At 56.2% G+C, this 19,020-nt stretch overlaps 12 protein-coding genes across 12 annotated transcripts; 7 read left to right on the top strand and 5 right to left on the bottom strand.

Annotated features, from left to right (window-relative positions):
- The first annotated feature begins 22 nt into the window (after positions 1–22).
- OGAPODRAFT_16041 (nucleolar protein component of the box C/D snoRNP complex) lies at positions 23–1,575 on the top strand. Its single transcript, XM_018354140.1, has one exon. It carries the CDS (start codon positions 57–59, stop codon positions 1,539–1,541), a length of 1,485 nt encoding a protein of 494 aa, XP_018211203.1. The 5' UTR covers positions 23–56; the 3' UTR covers positions 1,542–1,575.
- Positions 1,576–1,672: 97 nt separating this feature from the next.
- On the top strand, positions 1,673–2,545 carry OGAPODRAFT_16040 (uncharacterized protein). The gene has a single exon (XM_018354139.1). The coding sequence runs from the start codon at positions 1,869–1,871 to the stop codon at positions 2,397–2,399; it is 531 nt and encodes a 176-aa protein (XP_018211202.1). The 5' UTR covers positions 1,673–1,868; the 3' UTR covers positions 2,400–2,545.
- Positions 2,546–2,875: 330 nt separating this feature from the next.
- On the bottom strand, positions 2,876–3,481 carry OGAPODRAFT_99034 (uncharacterized protein; the record flags this gene model as incomplete). Its single annotated transcript, XM_018358063.1, has 1 exon — positions 2,876–3,481. The coding sequence occupies one exon, from the start codon at positions 3,479–3,481 to the stop codon at positions 2,936–2,938; it is 546 nt and encodes a 181-aa protein (XP_018211201.1). The 3' UTR covers positions 2,876–2,935.
- A 119-nt stretch (positions 3,482–3,600) lies between these two features.
- OGAPODRAFT_16039 (uncharacterized protein) lies at positions 3,601–4,531 on the top strand. Its single transcript, XM_018354138.1, has 2 exons — positions 3,601–3,666; positions 3,716–4,531. Exons 1-2 carry the CDS (start codon positions 3,663–3,665, stop codon positions 4,495–4,497), a joined length of 786 nt encoding a protein of 261 aa, XP_018211200.1. The 5' UTR covers positions 3,601–3,662; the 3' UTR covers positions 4,498–4,531.
- An 878-nt stretch (positions 4,532–5,409) lies between these two features.
- Positions 5,410–7,125, bottom strand: OGAPODRAFT_99030 (uncharacterized protein). The gene has a single exon (XM_018358062.1). It carries the CDS (start codon positions 7,099–7,101, stop codon positions 6,565–6,567), a length of 537 nt encoding a protein of 178 aa, XP_018211198.1. The 5' UTR covers positions 7,102–7,125; the 3' UTR covers positions 5,410–6,564.
- Positions 5,410–7,125, top strand: OGAPODRAFT_16038 (uncharacterized protein). The gene has a single exon (XM_018354137.1). It carries the CDS (start codon positions 5,436–5,438, stop codon positions 6,552–6,554), a length of 1,119 nt encoding a protein of 372 aa, XP_018211199.1. The 5' UTR covers positions 5,410–5,435; the 3' UTR covers positions 6,555–7,125.
- A 72-nt stretch (positions 7,126–7,197) lies between these two features.
- OGAPODRAFT_12336 (uncharacterized protein) lies at positions 7,198–8,256 on the bottom strand (the record flags this gene model as incomplete). The annotated part of the gene is made up of 1 exon (XM_018353318.1): positions 7,198–8,256. The coding sequence occupies one exon, from the start codon at positions 8,254–8,256 to the stop codon at positions 7,198–7,200; it is 1,059 nt and encodes a 352-aa protein (XP_018211197.1).
- Positions 8,257–8,945: 689 nt separating this feature from the next.
- On the top strand, positions 8,946–10,153 carry OGAPODRAFT_16037 (uncharacterized protein). Its single transcript, XM_018354136.1, has one exon. It carries the CDS (start codon positions 9,161–9,163, stop codon positions 10,133–10,135), a length of 975 nt encoding a protein of 324 aa, XP_018211196.1. The 5' UTR covers positions 8,946–9,160; the 3' UTR covers positions 10,136–10,153.
- A 15-nt stretch (positions 10,154–10,168) lies between these two features.
- OGAPODRAFT_16036 (uncharacterized protein) lies at positions 10,169–11,930 on the bottom strand. Its single transcript, XM_018354135.1, has one exon. The coding sequence runs from the start codon at positions 11,914–11,916 to the stop codon at positions 10,177–10,179; it is 1,740 nt and encodes a 579-aa protein (XP_018211195.1). The 5' UTR covers positions 11,917–11,930; the 3' UTR covers positions 10,169–10,176.
- A 62-nt stretch (positions 11,931–11,992) lies between these two features.
- Positions 11,993–13,545, top strand: OGAPODRAFT_86798 (uncharacterized protein; the record flags this gene model as incomplete). Its single annotated transcript, XM_018356849.1, has 1 exon — positions 11,993–13,545. The coding sequence occupies one exon, from the start codon at positions 11,993–11,995 to the stop codon at positions 13,520–13,522; it is 1,530 nt and encodes a 509-aa protein (XP_018211194.1). The 3' UTR covers positions 13,523–13,545.
- A 25-nt stretch (positions 13,546–13,570) lies between these two features.
- Positions 13,571–16,876, top strand: OGAPODRAFT_93288 (uncharacterized protein; the record flags this gene model as incomplete). The annotated part of the gene is made up of 1 exon (XM_018357312.1): positions 13,571–16,876. The coding sequence occupies one exon, from the start codon at positions 13,571–13,573 to the stop codon at positions 16,874–16,876; it is 3,306 nt and encodes a 1,101-aa protein (XP_018211193.1).
- OGAPODRAFT_16035 (uncharacterized protein) lies at positions 16,876–18,235 on the bottom strand. The gene has a single exon (XM_018354134.1). The coding sequence runs from the start codon at positions 18,119–18,121 to the stop codon at positions 16,913–16,915; it is 1,209 nt and encodes a 402-aa protein (XP_018211192.1). The 5' UTR covers positions 18,122–18,235; the 3' UTR covers positions 16,876–16,912.
- Positions 18,236–19,020: the final 785 nt, after the last annotated feature.

Below are 19,020 nucleotides of genomic sequence, written 5' to 3'. Positions count from 1 at the left end.
CAAGTTTACACTTAGGAGCTAATCTTTGTATCCTGGCTTTAATACTCACAACCACCATGGCAGGACTAGATTACCTTCTTTTTGAGGAGGCCACTGGATATGCCATTTTCAAGGTGAAACTCCAGCAGGACGAGATCGGCTCGCGACTCAAGGAGGTCCAGGCAGCATGTAACGATTTGGCGGCCTTTTCGAAGCTGGTGGAGCTGGTGTCGTTTGCGCCATTCCAGGGCGCAGCGCAAGCTCTGGAGAATGCCAACGAAATCAGCGAAGGTCTTGTTTCGGACTATCTGAAGTCTGTGCTCGAGCTTAACATCCCTAAGGGCTCCAAGAAGAATAAGGTCGCTCTCGGTATTTCCGACAAGGCTCTGGGTCCTTCCATCAAGGAGGTGTTCCCATACATTGAGTGCTACTCGAACGAGGTTGTGCAGGACCTTTTGAGAGGAATCCGTGTTTTTGGAGCCAAACTACTCAAGGGACTGCAAGAAGGCGATCTTGAGAGAGCACAGCTTGGTCTGGGCCACGCTTATTCCAGAGCCAAGGTCAAGTTCTCTGTCCAGAAGAACGACAACCACATTATCCAGGCAATTGCTCTGCTGGACCAGCTAGACAAGGACATCAACACCTATTCGATGAGAGTCAAGGAGTGGTACGGCTGGCACTTCCCAGAGCTTGCCAAGATCTGTAACGACAACCACCAATATGCCCAGCTCGTTCTGTACATCAAGGACAAGACCTCACTGACTGAAGACAGTCTGCATGACTTGGCGGCCATTGTGAACGAGGACGCGGGTGTTGCGCAGCAGATCATCGACGCTGCGCGGATTTCGATGGGTCAGGACATCTCTGAGCAGGATATGGCCAACGTGCTCACTTTTGCAGAAAGAACGGTCTCCATTTCCGAATATCGCAAGAATCTGTACAGATACCTGACCGATAAGATGCACACTGTTGCGCCAAACCTGTCCGAGCTGATTGGAGAGGTTGTTGGAGCCAGACTCATTTCGCACGCCGGTTCGCTTACTAATTTGTCCAAACAGGCCGCTTCCACGGTGCAAATTCTGGGAGCAGAGAAGGCGTTGTTCAGAGCTCTGAAGACGAAGGGAAACACGCCCAAATACGGTTTGATCTACCATTCTTCGTTTATCGGCAAGGCTTCTGCCAAGAACAAGGGAAGAATCTCCAGATACCTGGCCAACAAGTGCTCGATTGCTTCTCGAATAGATAATTATTCCGACGAGCCAAATAACGTTTTTGGCCAAATTCTCAAGAAGCAGGTTGAGCAGAGACTCGAATTCTATGACACGGGAAAGTCGCCTATGAAGAACTCGGAGGCCATCCAGGAGGCTCTTGAGCTTTCGGGCAAGACTGTTGGTGTGGCTGATCTGATTGAAGAGCCAAAGAAGGAGAAAAAGGAGAAGAAGGAAAAGAAAGACAAGAAGGAGAAGAAAGACAAGAAGGAGAAGAAAGACAAAAAGAGACACGCTGAGGACGGTGATGAGGACGAAAAGAAGAAAAAGAAGAAGAAGAAGTCCAAAGACTGATTAGGTAGAGCAACGTAAATAAATTGAATTTTTCATCCGATTATGTCAGAAGCGTGAAATTGTGTCACCAGAGGGTTCAAAAATAAAAACCATCTTGTTCTTATCTATAAGCTCCTAAGTTTGGTGATTGGTTATTTTATCACCCTATTTTCTTATAGATCTGACCACTGCATTCAGCAAGCTGCCGATATTGGTATTTGCTGAGTTTGTTGATTCTTTGGACTCGTTGGTGACTCATCATTGCTGCTTTACCCCAGTTTCCATCCTACCAATTATATCTTGTCTTATATTATGTCATCGTCAACAGTGTTCAAACAAAGCTACACCATGGAAGCGGCCGGATCCGGCCCCCGTGAGAAACAGACCCTGAGCTTCAGCCACAGACAACCTATATCTTCCCACTCTCCTCCCTCGCGCAGACGCAAGTCCTCCTTCACCACCTCATCCTCGCCGTACGCACGCAGACGCTCGTTTCTGTCCAAATCCATGCTTGAAAACGATAACTTCCAGATATATGAGCTGTCGTCCTCTGCACCGTCCGCGTGCTTCGTGTCGGAAGAGAACGGTTCGCGGGCCAGGATCCCTTCTTTCTCCATCAACCTCACACAATCACAGGGCTTCATTTGGAATCAGGACCTGTTCGCATCGTCGTACCAGCAGGTTAGAGCAGGCCTCAATCCGGACGAGTTCCAAGAGGGCTCTAAGAGTGTCGAGGTGGTAGACATCATTCTGGATGACGACACAGACACCGAAAACCGGGCCGGATCGCAGAAAGATTCTGGTCACGAGACCAAAGGCGGTCGGGAGTCGCACGAGGCCGCCTGTGACGACGAAGGCATCTTCCCGGTGGACTACTAGAGTTCTTTGTTTTGCTGCCTTCCATGACCTTACGAAACTGTTGCTACATATATATACCGCGCAGAGTTGGAGCTTGCTGTAGTTCGGCTTTCTCCTAGTAGCCGATCGACGCGTCGCTCTGCTTGCTAGTACTCTGAAAAAATTTCTATGTTCAACGTTCAGCAGTAGTCGAAAAACAACTGGAATCCAACAGAGTCTGACACTGCCCGCCCCTCGCCATGTTCAGACTTCTCGGCTCAGCATTTCCGCGCATACACACTCGTCTCGCGTCGACGCTAGCAGTGCCGGCCGCCAGACAGATCCCGGCTATGATCGCCCATCCTCAAAATATCTCGCTTACAGGCTTCAAATTCATCACTCCCATCGTTGCCGGTCTCACAGAATCCCGCGAGCTCGTGCTCTCTTCGGTGCTCCGCAAAAGAAGATTGAAAATGAAAAAACACAAGCTCAGAAAAAGAAGAAAGGCCCAAAGAGCTCTCAGAATCAAGATCGGTAAATAAATGTACATAATTTCAACCAGTCCCTACTATACAACATCACAGCTCCGTGTCGACACCCTCAGGATGGTCATCGACCCAGTTCGAAACCCACTGTGCCAGTCTCGCCACGTTCTCGTCCAGCGAGTCGACGTTCTCGCTGTGCAACTCTATCACGATGTGCTCGTCGTAGTTGTCTCTGGCCTCTGTGAGAAGCACCTCCATGATTTCCACCTCGATGTTTTCGCGGATTTTGCCCTCCTTGTACCCTCTCTTGGCCAGCCTGTCGTACAACAGGGTATTGTTGCATCGCAGAACCACAACCAGGTCGATCCAGCGCTCGGGAAAAACCTCGCAGCAGTGCCAGTCAATCACAAGCCCGCCCTTGGTAGCTTCGGGCTCCAGCAAATCCAGCAGCTTGTCCTCGTCAACAATAGCAGAGTCTCTCTCCTTGTCGTAGCCATCGATGCAGCCCTTGGTTTTCGCGTACTCGCTGACATTTATATGTCTCAAGCCCTTCACCTGCTCGCATAGTGCCTCTGCGTGTGACGTTTTGCCGCAGCCGGGCGTTCCTGTGATGATGATATTGGGCAGTTTTCGAGGCATCAGTCAGCTAAATATTTTTTTATTTTTTAGTTTCCGAGGCCAGATACTTAACTGTTACCCGGCATAGTCTATTTCAGCAAAAGCTTCATCACCACAGCTAACCAAAAACAGTCTTTGGGGTGGATTTCAACACGCAGAACACACAAGATTGGCCTTCGAATTTGCATCAGACAACTTGCAAATGTGTAAGTAGCCTGCACACGCCGTTTGGCCCCGGAATACTAACAGCGCTAGCTGCTTGGGGAAATAATACCGGTACCGATCATGGTACGAATAATGCTGGAAACAACGATAAATTCCCGGTTCTCGGGGCTCTTCCACCACAAACACAGGACAACCACCAGCAGCGACCTGACGTGACGGACATTCAGCAGCAGATCAGCCAAACACAGGCGGTTTTGAATGCCATTGAACAAGCTAGCAGAAACAAGGCGTCCTTGCTGTCAGGGCTGAGCTCTTCGATCAACGGCACGACGAAAAGTGAGCAGGAAATGGCCGACATCGACAAGTACGGGCTGAAGGGTTTGTTGCCGGTGCTGAAAATGCAGAACAACGAGCTCAACACGATAACCACCGGGCTGGACCTCAACATGCTGGGGCTGGATGTGACCCCTAAGAACGACGACGTGCAGATATCCAAGACGTTTGCGTCTCCGTGGCTCGAGACGAGCCGGTCGGAGGTGGAGCCTGTGTTCTCTGTGCCGGAGTCGTTCCACATTAATAACGAGGAGCTCGTTTCTGTGGAGAGCAGAATCAGCTCGTTCAACGACGAGACGCTATTTTTCATCTTCTACTCCAAGCCCAGAGACGTGCTTCAGGAGCTGGTGGCCAGGGAGCTCAACAATAGAAACTGGAGATACCACAAGGATTTGCAGGTGTGGCTAACAAAGGACTCGAGCGTCGAGCCGACGGTCAACGGGCCAGGCTCCGAGAACGGCACCTACGTGTTTTTCGATCCGACTTCCTGGGAGTACGTCACCAAGGACTTTGTGCTGTACTACCAGTCCATCATATAGTGTATATTATTTATCTTACATGTGCACGACCTGCAGTGAAAAGACGATAAAAATAATTGTAGCTTTATCTTGTGAGATAGAGTCTTGTTCAAACTTTTCGCTTTATGACAGAGTTTATAGAGCTTAGTCTGTCACAGACGGGGCCCACCTCTCTGGATAGAAAGAGCCACAAAAGGTCGAAAAACGGGTGCATGACGTGCAAGATCCGCAAGAAACGGTGCGACGAACAAAGGCCCAGCTGTGGGGCATGTATCCGGCTCAAAAAGGAGTGCAAGTACGTGAGTGAGGAGATGACGAAGGAGGAGGTCCAGCGCCTGCGGCGAGAGTGCAAGATCTTGGAAGCCGAGCGCAAATGTCGCCGCCGCAAGCCGCAGCAGCGTAAACCCAATATAGAGTCTGTGGCCGAGCCCTTGGGCGGGAACAAAGTCGTTTTCAACCCGCTCTCGGTGATGAGCACCGTTTCCGGCCCGCACGCGGCGGCCGTTTCAGTGTGGAACGCATTTGACGACGCAGAACAGCTGGAGATGAAGCAGAATGACGAGCCGAGTCAGCTGGTGAGTGCGCAACTTAGCCCGTCCTCGTTCGCGGCCAACTTCTCGCCGAATTTCGCCAAGTTCCTCAACGAGCTGCCGCTGGACGAGGGCCGACGGTCGCCTGCTGGTGGTAGCATCACTCCATTGCGGCTGGAGACCCCTCCATCCGTGGCGAGCCCGCTATACGCGAGCCCGTCGATCGTGACAAACTCGCCGCTCGCGTCGCTGTCCAGCGTCGGCAAGCAGCTGTACGAGTACTACCGCGACAACTTGTGTCACGTGGTGTCGGTGGTGCGCAAGAACGAGAACATGTATTTGCGCACGTTTCTGCCCATGGCACACATGGACAAGAGCGTTCTGTATGGGATACTGGCCTGGAGCGCGTTCCATCTGGGCGGCAATAGGATGGAACAACAGGGACAGTACTATATCAACCGGGCGATCGAGGTGATTGGCGAGCGGCCACTGCTACCGAACGAGTCGCGAGAAAGCTACATGGCTCTAACAGAGGAGGTGGAGGACGAGGAGCTGGTGACGAAGGAGACGGACGAGTTTGACGACTCTATGGCCATGTCGAAGCTGAATTTTTCAGACATGATCAATTTGCGGCTGGCTGCGCTGATGATCCTCTGCGGGGTGGAAATTTGCAAGGGCGACGTGAGCAAATGGGCCAAGTACCTGCACTACGGCGCGAGTTTGATCAAGAAGAAGGGCGGAATCCGGTTTTTCAACGGGTGCAAGGATGAGCACTTTCTGGTGACCAACTACGCATACCACGACATGATGTCTGCGGCGATTGTGGAAGATCGCCAGCTGCACTTTGCGCTCGAGGAATACGAGGATATGTGGATAGCCTCGAACCGGATCCGATTTCTGGACCCGTTGCACGGGCTTTCGTCGCCGGTGTTTAAGATACTGGCGGAGATCAACCAGCTGGCGGTGAAAACGCGGCAGACGCTAAAACAATACCACGACCACGAGGTGCCGCTGAGCGAGGACTGCGGAGACACGCAAAAACGGCCGCAACGCATGGCGGAGGTCTACGACAAAATCATGCACGAGTGCTACGCTCTGGACTCCAAATTGAACGAGGCTTCGCCAAACTATATACTGATGAACGACATGGACCCGTCGGACTTCGAGCTGCAGCTGACCATGTTCGAGGCGTTCCAGCTGGCAGCCAAGATCCACCTTCGGCAGTCTGTGCTGCGCATGAACCCGGGCTCGATGGAAATGCAGTATCTGGTGTACCAATTGACGGCGTCGCTGGACATCCTGGTGGGGACGCGGCTGGAGGCGTGCATCTGCTTCCCGGTGTTCATAGCCGGGATGAACTGTGTGTACGCGGACCGGGAGCAGATGGAGGCACGCATCGACGACGTGGTGAAACGATACCGGTGGAAAAACATTGTGCGGTGCCGGCTGGTGATGAGAGAGGTGTGGAAGGTGAACTCGAATGGCGAGCGGTGGGTCGACTGGTACGAGATTGTGCGCCGACTAGGCTGGGACTTGAGCTTTGCCTGAATAGAGTAACTCATGCTTTTTGCAGGAGATGGAGTCTATCCCTGATGGAGTCCATCACGTAGCGCAGGCCCTGGCGAGACTTTTTCAGATTTTCGGCGAATTTCGACTGCGACCACCGTTCGATGCGGTTCTTGATGCCGAGGCCCTGGAACCCGGACGAAAACGTGACCGTGGTGTTGTTTGTGGTCTGATTCAGCTCGCGGTCGAAGGTGTACTGGTTGTATTCCTGGATCTGGATGATCTTGGTGTGGTCGAGGTTGCGGGTGTACGTTTGCATTGTCTGGCTGCTTGGGTCGACGACGGTGCGCTCGATGATCCAGGACGTGGAGATCTTGCCCAGAAACGGCTTGACCCACTTGGGCAGCCGGCCGGTCTTCACGATGAGCTTCGTCTGGTGGAGACGGCCTTCGGCGTCGATATGGCGGTCGATTGTGTCGATGGAGAGCACGTGCGACGCGTACGGGTTCGGGTAGCGGTTAAAGTACGCCAGCGTGGCAGTCTCGAAGGTGTGCGGGAACGTGTGAGAGTTGTGGAAGTAGAGCACCATGCGGACGAATAAATAAAATTAAATGGAATTGAATTAAATTTTCACACCTCAGGCCAATTACAGGCTGATGAAATATAATTTTTTATTATGGCTTTATTACGGTTTTTTAAGCTTGTCCTTCTTTTTGTAGCTGTCGATGTAGAAAGCGGCAAACAGCATCGTCAGCGGGGTTAGGTAGAACACGTTGATGAAGAGGGCGAGGGCTTCCTCGCTCGTCGAGATGCAGCTGCGGTACGTGCCGCTCAGCACGTCCAGGTACCGCACAAACAGGTGCACCACCGCAAGCGAGCCGCCAAGGACAAACTGGCAGATCTGCAGCGATGTGAGCGTCTGCTTGAAAAGGCCACCCAAACGCACCCCAACACACGCCAAGGTGTAATAAAAGTACATGATCGAGTGGATGAACGAGTTGAACACCACAAAGATCCAGATCGGTGGCGATGCAAACCGCGTGCCGGCCCACATCGACAGAATGGCACCCGAGTGGTGGTAGCTCTGCAGCAGCGACGCCGGCCTGCCTTTCAGAAGAATGATTACCGTGTCCAAAATCTCGTAGTATTTGGACAGGTAGAACACGTACGAGTAGAAAGCCAGGCCCTTAATTGAGTCGCCCTGGTTGTACCAGATGCCGTGGTCCACATCGCAGACGCTCTGCCAGAACAGGTCCACCGGAGAAAGCTTGCTGGAAAGGGAGTAGTAGCGGCCAATCAGGTCTGGGATCAGCTCGTGCGAATAATAGTAGATTGTGGTGGTCATGCCGAGGAAAGTCCACACAGAGTATGCACACAGCGCCATGTTGTGAAGCAGCACAAAAAGCTTGAAGTAGCGGTGCTTGGCAATGGCATACGGAGCCGACGGAAGGCGTTTTGGAACGGCCTTTCCCGGGTTGCTGCTCTGGTACTGTCGCAACTGTCTGCGAACAACAATCTTGTTCACCAAATGGACACAGATGAAGTAAACAAACGCCACAGAGACGGGGGTCAGATAGTGCAGCGACGCTGGGTAGAACTTTTCCTTCAGAAAGGCATTGGAAGTGTCCATAGGGAACTCCTTGATGGGGGAGCTGGCGATGCTTGGGAGATGGAACACCTCGGAATTGGGTAGCCAATTCCATGAGATCAGCTTGTACGGCAGAGTCTGCTCGATAATGTTCATGGGGGATTGTGATGGAGCCGGCAGGAGAGCAAACTAAAACAGGGATCGAGGAAAAGTTTTCTGTCCGAAATTATCCAGAGCATTTTTTATTTTGTTGAATACTGGTCTTGGTTGGGATTACGTAAGCACCCAGGAAAAAGGGTTGTGTTGAGTATTCTGTTGACGGGAGGGGAGTTTCGGTTGAAGGCAAGCGGGGCATCCGGTGGAGCGATGCAGACAGGAACGCCAAGTTGGCGCAAACTGGCATGTGCAAAACGAAGTGCAAAATGGAAGCACGTCTCTAGATATATCGGTCGTTGTAGGCTGTACGGTGCTGCCTATGGACGGGAAGTATACTGCAGGAAGCCGGGGTATGGGGTAACAAGAGGGACGGTGGATTGTCTGCGGCGCAGTTTGGATCTGCACATCGTATTAAACTGAGCCCAATCGGAGCAGTAGGACGCGCAAAAGAAAAGAGGAAAAGCCAGCACACGGAAAATTTTCCCATTGTTGCCACCGGAAAAACTTTTTCATGCTGGTGGGACCAGTTCCCGCAGCCCGCCTCTTCCCCCACGAAATCCGCGCGGTGGGAAATGTGGGTTCACTCTGGGCCTACAATTCCTAAAATTCCGGGACAAGCGTTAAATAAGATGCGTCTTGCCCTCTGGTGCATTTTTTATTTCTTTTCAGTATGGAAGAACACAAGAAAGAGAACGACCGCCCTTACAAGTGTCCGATGTGCGATAAGGCGTTTCACCGGCTAGAACACCAAACTCGCCACATCAGAACCCACACCGGTGAAAGACCCCACCATTGCACTTTCCCGGGCTGCACCAAAAAATTTTCTAGGTCGGATGAGCTGACTCGCCATCTGCGTATACACACCAACCCAACGGTTCGCAAGAGACGCTCGCAGAACAAAAACATGAAAAACAGCGTCCAAATGTCCCAGCAACAGCAGCAGCCCCAAATACTCATGCCCATTGGCTACGATATGATGGGGCAGCCTATTTACCCACAGCCCGTTCCCATCTATATCATTCCGCAGGGCACCGCTATCCCGCTCTCCGCGTACCAGAACAACAACGGGTCGCCACAGATCGTGGTCAGTGGGTCCTCGCCAGGCCAGTTCCAGACCACACAGAGCAGCCCCACCAGTCCCGGGCTCCACCATCCTGGCGAGCTGCGGCCGCTGACCGGGGTCAAGTCGACGCCGTCGCTGCAGTCGTATTTTGGCAACCACGCGCCAGACTTCACGCCGCCGCAATCGACGCTGTCGTCGCGTACCAACTCTTCTAACTCGCTGCGCTCGCTGGATTCGTCCTCCTCCACGCTCGCCTCCGGCACCCCGGCCGCCAAGGGCACAGTGCCGCCGCTGTCGTCGCTGTCATCGTTGCAGCGCATGACGCCTATCCGCATGTCGTCCTCGGGCTCTGTGCCGCGTGTCTCGTCGCTGCTGTCGCGCTCTGTCTCGTCTGCGTCACTTGCGACGCTTGTCCACGACGACACCCCAGCTAAGAAAAAATCGCGACCAAGTTCCCCCACGCTCCAGAGCAACAGCAGCAGCTTCAACTCGGCAGACTCTATCGACCGCTCTATGGCCATCTTCAACATAACCTCGCCGTCCGAAACGCCCCTCACAACCCCGATGCACTCGCCCACCCTCAAACCCGCCGCCAGCTCTCAGAACATACATCTCCCGCCCATCAGCTCCATGGTGCGTGGCATTGCAGAGCTCGACGAGGAGCTGTTCCATAGAAAGCTTCTGAACAGCCCCGAAGAGCGCGCCAAAGACGTCCTCAACAGAGTCCCTGCTCCGCCACGGCCCGTGCTCTCCAAAGACAACTCCAGCAGTTCGGGCATCCTCACCATCGAGAATCTCGTCAACAAACAGAGATAGGCCTTTAATTCTATATAGATACCAAAATACACCGTTGCTTGCTATTTTTGCGCGTGAGCGCTGCCGATTCCCTGTTTCGTCAGCTTGACTGTGGCCTGGATCGGCTCGATGATGCCACTGTTTGTCTTGCCCAGCGCGCTGCCCTTCTGCCACCCCATCTTCTCCAGCAGCTGCCGCCCCACGTTGTCCGGGCTGATCTCCGGCGCTGCCGCCGCCACCACGTCGCCCTCGCGCGGCGCCCACTTGCGACCCTGCCCGTGCTCCTTGCTGCTCTTTTTGCGCTTCTTCTTCAACTCCATGATCTCGTCTTTCGATAAGTGCACGTCTGTACGCCGGAAAATCGGCCTCTGTTTCAATATCCGTGCAACCTGCGAGTAGTTCGGCATGCGTTTGTACGTGTGCTTCGTCTTGATAGCCACCAGATGCGTTTTTGGTCCGTTTCCCAAACTGCGCGGCTTCAGGTTGTAGCACTCCGCCAGTTTGCGCAGCGTGCGCAGACCGTGCGGGTCCAGCGGCGGCCACTGCAGCGTCTCGCGGCCGGCATCGTGGTAGAAAAGATCGTACTCGTGCTTCATGTCGCGCACGTGCACCTCAAATGGGTACTTGGCCAGCAGCTCGCCGGTGCCGTTGGCGACGCTTCGCGGCTTCTCTTTCGAGCCGTGCCGCTTCGAAAAGCTCTCCAGCAGCGTCTGCCGCAGATCCTCGTCCATATCTTCGTCCAGCACCAGCCGTTTCTTGCGGCCCTTGCCGGTCGTCTGCAACGACGCCGTCGGCGTCTCCAGCTCGATTGGGTCGTTGATCACACGCGACGAGTAGAACGCCACCATCTCGTCGACGCCCGACCCGTCGGAATCGTCGTCGCTCGAGACCTGCTCCAACGGCTGCTCAGGCTCGCGAAGGTGCTCTGTGGCGTACTCAAAAAACGCATCCACGCGGTGCTCCGGTAGCCCCTGCTCCACAAGCAGGTCAGCAAGGTCTTCCTTGTCGTACCACTGCGTTTCGTCGTGCAGAAAAGCGCAGTGGGCATAGTACTGCGTGGTAGCTGCGCCGTAGCGGACGTTGTCAATACGCAAGAGATTCACGTTAAACGCATAATCGTCGGGGTCGTAGCCAAACGACAGGGAGCCCCCACGAGAGGATATGTCTGAAGCGTCGGCGACGGACTCGACGAACGAGCCCTCGTCGTTGTCTATGTTGTATAATTCCTCCCCCTCGTTGTCGGACTCGGGCAGCTCTCCGTGGGTCTCGGGTGGGGGCGTGTGCGGGTAATGCGAGATATTTTGGTGGTTTCCATCGACTAACTCCTGCTCTCGTTCACTCTCATCTGATTCGTCCAGCTCTGCTGGCCCCTCTTCCTCTAATTGTCCCTCTAGTTCTTCTCCTGATTCTTCTTCGGCTTCACTTCCTTCTATCACTGCTTCTTCCTCCTCTTCTGCCTCCTCTTCCTCCTCCTCTGTCTCCTCGGTTTCTTCCTCCAAGTGCATTCCTCGCACCCCCTTCAGCAACTGGCGCGGGTCATACACCTCGCTCGCTTTCACAAACTCCATCGGCAGCTTGCGAAGCGGGCGTTTCAGCATCTGCTCGCGGTGGCGGCCCGTGAACTCGACCTCCATGGCCATGTGGCCGGCCTGCAGATCCATCAGCTCGGGGAACACGCCGTGCGAACGGCCACTGCGCACCACGGGCGCAGTCCTGGTGCCCTGGCGGGAGCCCTGGCGCCCGCCGCGGCCACTGTGGCCTCTCCTCGCGCTGCGTTGCGCCCGGTGTCCTTTCTTTGCCATACTGTCAAGTATTTTCCGTGACAAAAAGCAAGGGCAAAGAAGGAAATATTTCTTTGTCTATGCTTTTTCCTTTTATATGGCATCCCATAGCTTGAACACCCTTCACACTGTGTTTGAATACATTTGGGATCGCGAGCTGCCCAATGACGACTTCACGAACACGCTCACAGTTCTGGGCAGAACATACGCGCCGGGCCCGCCTCCGCATCAGGAGAAGGCCCCGGACCTGAGGACGCTTTTTCACAAGTTCAAGCCGGACCAGGCCGCCGACACGGAGGCCAGCTGGCCGCGCGAGTTTCTCAGGGATGTGCATTCGAGAATATGGCTTACGTATCGTTCGGGGTTCCCGCTCATCAAGCGTGCAGAGGACGGGCCGAGCCCCCTCAGTTTTGGTTCGCTCATTAGAGGCACCGTTGATCTCGCCACGGTGACCAAAGGATTCACTACAGACGCAGGCTGGGGGTGCATGATTCGCACGTCGCAGTCTCTGCTGGCAAACAGCCTGCTCCAGCTGCGACTCGGCAGAGGCTGGAGATACGATCAGACCCGCGAGTGCGCGAAACACGCCGAGATTGTGTCGTGGTTCGTCGATATCCCCACGGCGCCGTTCTCGATCCACAACTTTGTCGAGCAGGGAGCTAATTGTGCAGGGAAAAAGCCCGGCGAGTGGTTTGGGCCTTCTGCTGCCGCGCGCAGCATCCAGGTGTTGTGCGAGGCCAATTACGACAAAACAGGGCTCAAGGTGTACTTTACCGCGAGTGGAGATATCTACGAGGACGAGCTGTTTGAGCTGGCGCAGCAGGGCGCCGAATTGCGACCGGTGCTGATCCTTGCTGGCATACGACTTGGAGTGAAAAACGTGAACCCGCTGTACTGGGACTTCCTCAAGAAAACGCTCGGCTGGCCGCAGTCGGTGGGCATCGCAGGCGGTAGGCCGTCTTCGTCACACTACTTCTTTGGGTTCCAGGGCGACTACCTGTTTTACCTGGACCCACACGTTCCGCAAAAAGCACTGTTAATAGCATCCGAGGCCCCGCACGAGAGCCCCGACCCAAACCACTACGTGGAGGTGGAGTCCGGGCTGGACCTGGACTCAGTCCACACAAACAAGATCCGCAAGCTGCATTTGGACCAGATGGACCCTTCGATGCTGGTGGGGCTGCTGGTGGAGAACCGAGCTAGCTACGACGCGCTCAAACACAGCATCAACTCGCACGATCAGGGGTCGCGATTTCTCAACGTGTACGACTCTCGCCCCGTGCTTGCGGCCAAGAGCTCTGGCGGGCTCGAGGAGAGCGAGTTTGTGGACCTTGGCGTTCTGTCTATGAACGAGTACGACGCGATCGACGACTGCGACGCGGGCACGTGTAGCGCGCTGCTGCGCAAGGAGCGTGCGTTTTCGCATCCTGTGCTGGTGGCCATGGACCCTGAGGAGCCCGAGGAGATCGATGCGTCCATCCATTTCGACAAAGACGCTTCGATCCTCGAAAAGGACCCGGACCGCGCGAACGAGACCTTTGAAGAGATCCACGTTTCCGAGACCGAGAGCCGGTTCGAGCCTGACGAGCCCGTCGTTGTCAGCCACGACTCTGCCGCAGTTATGTAATTTAAAATATTTTTTCCATCTCTGGCTGTGCTACAAATAATACGCGTAATGGATTCATCTTCAGACCGAGGCCTGGAGGACGATTTGGACCTCGACAACGAGTTACAGCACACGCCCTTGTCGGACTACGATGCTGGCGAGGCCACAAAGCAGTCTGCTGAGTTTGACGCGGCGAAATTCGAGCACGAGGCCCAGCAGGCCCTCAAGTCCCAGATTCTCATCCTGTGTTCTGCGCTGGGCGGGGCGGACGACACCGGCAAGTACGTGCTTGGTGCCGACGCACTGGCGTGTCTGAAGGATATCAAGCGCTGGATAAAGGTTGTGGACGACGCGTCGGACAGCTGGAACGTTGCCTCTGCGTGCGACGACAACGGCCTGGTGGTGAACGATCTGGTCCCGATATTGGTGCAGCTGCCGGCCCGGGCCGTGGACGCGAACAGAGCATTCTACCACAACATCCTGCTGGCGGCCCTGGAGCTTTTGGTGGCGCTGACACGGCCGCTGGTCCTGGACACGGAGCGGGCCTCTGCGGCGAAGATCGACCTGTACATCAAGCTGAAAAAATCGCACGTCCGATACAAAGACCGCATTCTCAACTACGAGGCTGGACGATGTCTGAAAAGCGTTGTGGGGCTGACAATCCCTATCCTGAGCACGCCCAGAGACCAGCGCAGCCCCAAGGACACGGTGATCCTCAACCTGTGTCTGAATCTCTTCCGCAACGTGCTGCGCATCGAGCCAGCGGACGCGACGGTGGGGACGCGGCGCAGCACGTCCAAGACGCAGCAAGTCAACGACAACATGCCGCACGGCGTGAGCAGGGAGGATATAAGTTTCTCGCACACGGTGTGCGTTTTCCGCGAAAACAAGGTGCTGCGGTTTGTGCAGACGATCACAGCGGGGCTGGGGCGCGAGTTTGACGAGCGCGTGCTCGGCACCGTGTGTCTCGACACCTACTTCTACCTGCTCTACGGCCTCGACCCCGCCACTGTGGCGGTGCAGCCGGGCGACGGCGCGCGCGGCGGTGCAGCCACCGTGCTGAGTCTTGGCTCCGCTCTGGAGCACGAGAAGCTACTCAAGAAAAAACTGCTCAGCAACAACGTGACGCGCCACGCCAACTTCGGCACGCTGCTGAGCATTCGGCAGGGCGACGAGCCCGTGCTGACGGTGTCGGGCCAGAAACGGCTGATCCACGCCGACCTGCTCGACCAGCTCGACGCCGGCGTTTCCAAGAAGGCCGTGGCGACGCGGCACACGACCAACAAGAACGAGAGCACGCGGTCTGACTTTGACCGGCGCCTGGGCGCAGAGCGTGCAAAACAGCTCTCGCGCAACGCACATGGCGTTGTCCGTGAATTTTGCACCGATTTTGTGGAGGCCGGGTTCGGCCCGCTGCTGCGCACGATGCGGCGCGTCGTGCTAGGCGAGCGCACTCCGTTTGCCGCGTTTGTGGAGTTCCACTTCTTTTACCTCGTCGCGTGGGTGCTCAAGTACGAGCGGCTGCTCCGTGAACACCACGCCGGTCACGTGTTCCGGCTCGGCTACGTCCAGGACGCGCTGAGCTACGACATGCTGCGGCTCGTTGTCAAGAACAGCCTGCCCCTGTACGTCCAAAACCGCGAGCACAGTCTTTTGCGCGTCGCCGTCGGCTGTTTCCGTGAGATGCTGCTCACCGTCGTCGACATGCACCGACTGCGGCCAGAGGACTACTCCGGCCTCTCGCCAGAGCAGCAGTACGAGCTCGACGCGTACACGGCCGCCGCCGAGCAGCTGCTGCGGCTGACGTTCTCCGCCGAAGACGACATCGAGGTGCTTTTCCACGTCATCCACGACGCACACAAGGTGTCACTGGCGCACGCGCTCGACATGATCGAGCACACCCACGTGCTCCTCAAGGTGCTACAGTACCTTGCCGACCTACCGACACCGCTCGCGATGGGCAGAAAGCGCCGTGGCCGCCCGCAGCAGCAGATAGACTCCGACTCTGACAGCATGGATGACGCGCGGCTGAAACGCTACTTGCAGTTCGACCGCGCGCGCTACGAGGTGTACGAGCGCAAGCTGCTGCACGAGCGCGCGGTGGCCTGCTACGTGTCTGTGTTTGCCAAGTTTGGTGAGCTGAGCGAGCTGCAAATGCGCAGATGCATATCCTATTTCAACCGCATCATGCTGAAAAAAGACGAGCACTTTTTGAAGCTGCTACGGCTTGATTTCATGCTGGCCTTGCACGACGTGAAGGACGCCGTGTTTGGCCCCGCCGTGATGCGCGACCTCGGCCGCCTGCTCGGCCACTACATGCACACGCTGGAGAAAAAATGGGCCCAGACCGACGCCGTGCTGCTCGACCTGCTGACGCTCGGCCAGGACCACGACCGCGGCGTGCGCGCATACCTGGAAACAGGCGATCTGGAGGAGTGGCGTGCACGCGAGCACGCGCAACGCGGCGCCGACGTGGCGTTTGCAACACCAGGCTTGTCGTACTCGCACAAGGTGAGCGTGCTTGCGAGCGCACTTGTGTACCGCGACCACGGCGGGCTGCTGGAGACGCTGGCGGCGCTGCTGCGGACGCGCGGCGACGACGAGCTCGTGCTGGACGACCGCGCAGCGCTGCGCAGCGGCGTATTCCGGCTGCTGCTCGCCACGGTGGGCTTTCGTCTCGCGCCCGGCCGCGCCGTGCTGCCCCGCGACGCCGACGCGGGTCACGTGACCGCCGCGGTGGAGCTGCTGGAGCAGGCGCGCGAGCGGCCGCTGGAGAGCCACGAGGTGGAGGCCGAGCTGGTGGAGGAGCGGCAGGAGCGGCGGGAGCAGCCCGCGGAGGACACGGCGCGTTTTGACGATCTCGGCTCGGACAACGACCTCGAGACGCTGAACCGCGTTTCCGAGAGCATAGACCGGCTCGACGTGTTGGAGGCGGCGCTGGAGAAAAACACAGGCAAGAGACGGCGCGACCCCGAGGCGGACGACGTGCGGTTTGCGGCCGCCGGGCGCAAGCGCAAGGGACGCGCTAGCAGGACGGCTCGGCGCAAGAGCGCGCCGAAGCACGAGGAGCCGAAACAGCATCTGTCGTCCAAGTACGTTGACTCGGACGACGACGCGTCGGACGCAGAGAAAGAGGCCGAGTTTTTCCGGCGCGAAGAGCAGCTGCAGGCGCTGATCCAGGCGAACGGCGGCGTGATCAGTCCGGAGCAGTTCCAGCGGCTTCTGGGCGGTGGCGGGCAGCAGAGGACCATGGTAGACTTGAGCGAAAATGAGGAGAGCTCACTGAGCGGGAGCGAAAGCGAGACTAGCACACAGCAGTCACGTGTGCCCGCTCGCCGCGGCCGTGCTGTGATTGACGAGGATGAGGATGAGTAATAAATTAGCAGTGTCTGTATACCAGCATTAAAAATTCTATACCACACAGTGGTCGTCGTCGGTGCTGCGCAGCGCGCTCAGTATTGTCTGCGTGGACGACAGCACCATCACACACAGACCAAACGCTATGCACAGGTACAGAGGTATTTTCTCTCCGAGCGGCTTCATCTTGGTCAATTTAAGGAAACATAGCGGGGGCAGGATGAACGCCAGCAGCGACGCAGACGTGGCACCGACAAGTTCCAAAATGGCCCCCAGATTGCACGTGAACAGCGCCACAAGCATGGGCACGCCCGCCAGCACAGACGTGATCAGCAGGTGCTGCGCCGTGGACAATTCGGGGATCTCGCGTCTGTGGTAAATCTCGAGCAGGTCGCGCACCACCGCGCGCACCACGTACAGCTCGAGCGGGTACGTGGTGAGCATGTTGAGGCCGAAACAGAGCCGCGCAACGTTGACGACCCAGTCGTCCGAGGGGAAGTTGTTGAGCACGTTGCCCTTGGTCTTTGGCCCAAATGCAAGGTAGCCCGAGACGCCCATGACGCCGCACACCACGCCGGAGAGCGCGCACGCGACATGGGTCACGCGGTTGAACCGGTCGAGCGTGGGCTTTTTGATCGAGTCGTAGATGAACGTGGTATTGTGGTGGCACACGAGCGCAAACGAAATCACGCTGATGCTCTGGAAAATCCCCGGCTCCACGAACCAGCCGGCTCCAGACACCTGGCCACGAACATCGGCCGGCATGGCTGGCCCGCGGAACACCACAATCAGCAGGATCACAGACATGCTGACCAGCGCAATGCCGCTGGCCTTAGCGAGCCGCCCGATGTCTTTGGTCAGTGACAGCGGGAACGAGATGCCCGTGATGCACAACACGATCAGCGTGTTTCTCGCGAGCAGGAAGTCCACCACCCTAAACGACTCGACCTGGCGCGCAAAAACAGACCTCAGAACGTGCGGGATCGTGTCGCCGATGATCACGGCAAATCCTACGTTGCCGCCAAACCCAAACAGACCCTGGGCCAGCAGGATCGCGGTTTTCCCCAGATCGCCGTACGCATGGCTCACAAAGCCCGTGTACGTCTTCGCTCCCGACAGCTTGGTGTTGACGATGATCATGCGGAGCGTCCAGTCGTTGACAATGGCGAGCAGGGCAAGCAAAACCAGCCCTGTCAACAGTCCAGCGTTGCGGAACGCCCGCGGTATGCCCACGATGCCTGCTCCGAGGATCGAATTGGACATGTTGAAAAAAGCCGCCCGCAGGTCACTTTTGCCGTGTTCTGTCACCAGATGGTGTAACAAGGTGTCCTGGTGGTCTGTCGCGTCCTCCAGCAGCAGCTGCTCGCCCGGGTCTTGCGCCATGACAAGATAAATTTATTTTAATAATCTAATATGTATATATTTATTTATCCCGCCTCGCACCGTTTTCCAGCGCAAATCATTTGTTTCCTATTTCTCTTTAATTATGAAACCGTCCAAGAAACAGACCGACAGTCCCGCCTCGCGCGTGAGCTCCTTCATGGGGCTGCGCAGGGGGTCCAAGACGGTGGACCAGGGCTCTGTCAGCTCGCCAACCGGCACGCTGTCGCGGATGAATACCAACGCGTCCATGTACTCGATCAACGAGTCGCCCACGAAGAACGGGCTTTTTTCGCGCACAAAAACCCATCAGGCTTCCGACTCGAGCAGCATAGAGTCGCCGCTGTCGCGGATGACTACCAACACCAGTATTGGCGGGCCGTCCACCACCTCTGTGTACTCTTTGCCCTCATCCCATGCCAAAAAGCTCAGCAGTGCAAATTTCAAGAAAACGCACCGACATACAATTTCCGACGACTTCGAGCTCGAGCCGCCGGAATCCGAGGAGGAGATTGAGATCATGTTCAAGGAGGTGATGATCTCCAGAGACTTCAACAGTCTGCCGGAAAAGGCCCGCAAAGAGATGGAAAACTACCCTGCGGACCGGAAATGGATGCTTATTAGACAGCACAAGCTGGCCGAGTACAAGAAACAGCGCATGATGCAGCTGCAGCAGCCGCATTCGTCCGTCCCGAGCCGAAGCGCCTCCACAGCGAGCACCGCTGTGACAGAGCGGTCCACTCCGTCTGCTGGGAAGGCATTTGACGCGCAATTTTATGTGG

Source organism: Ogataea polymorpha, assembly GCF_001664045.1.
Source record: "Ogataea polymorpha strain NCYC 495 leu1.1 chromosome Unknown OGAPOscaffold_3, whole genome shotgun sequence".
In the NCBI taxonomy this organism is placed as follows: domain Eukaryota; kingdom Fungi; phylum Ascomycota; class Pichiomycetes; order Pichiales; family Pichiaceae; genus Ogataea; species Ogataea polymorpha.
Note: the sequence above shows the minus strand (reverse complement) of the source record. Positions and strands in the feature narration are given on the sequence as shown.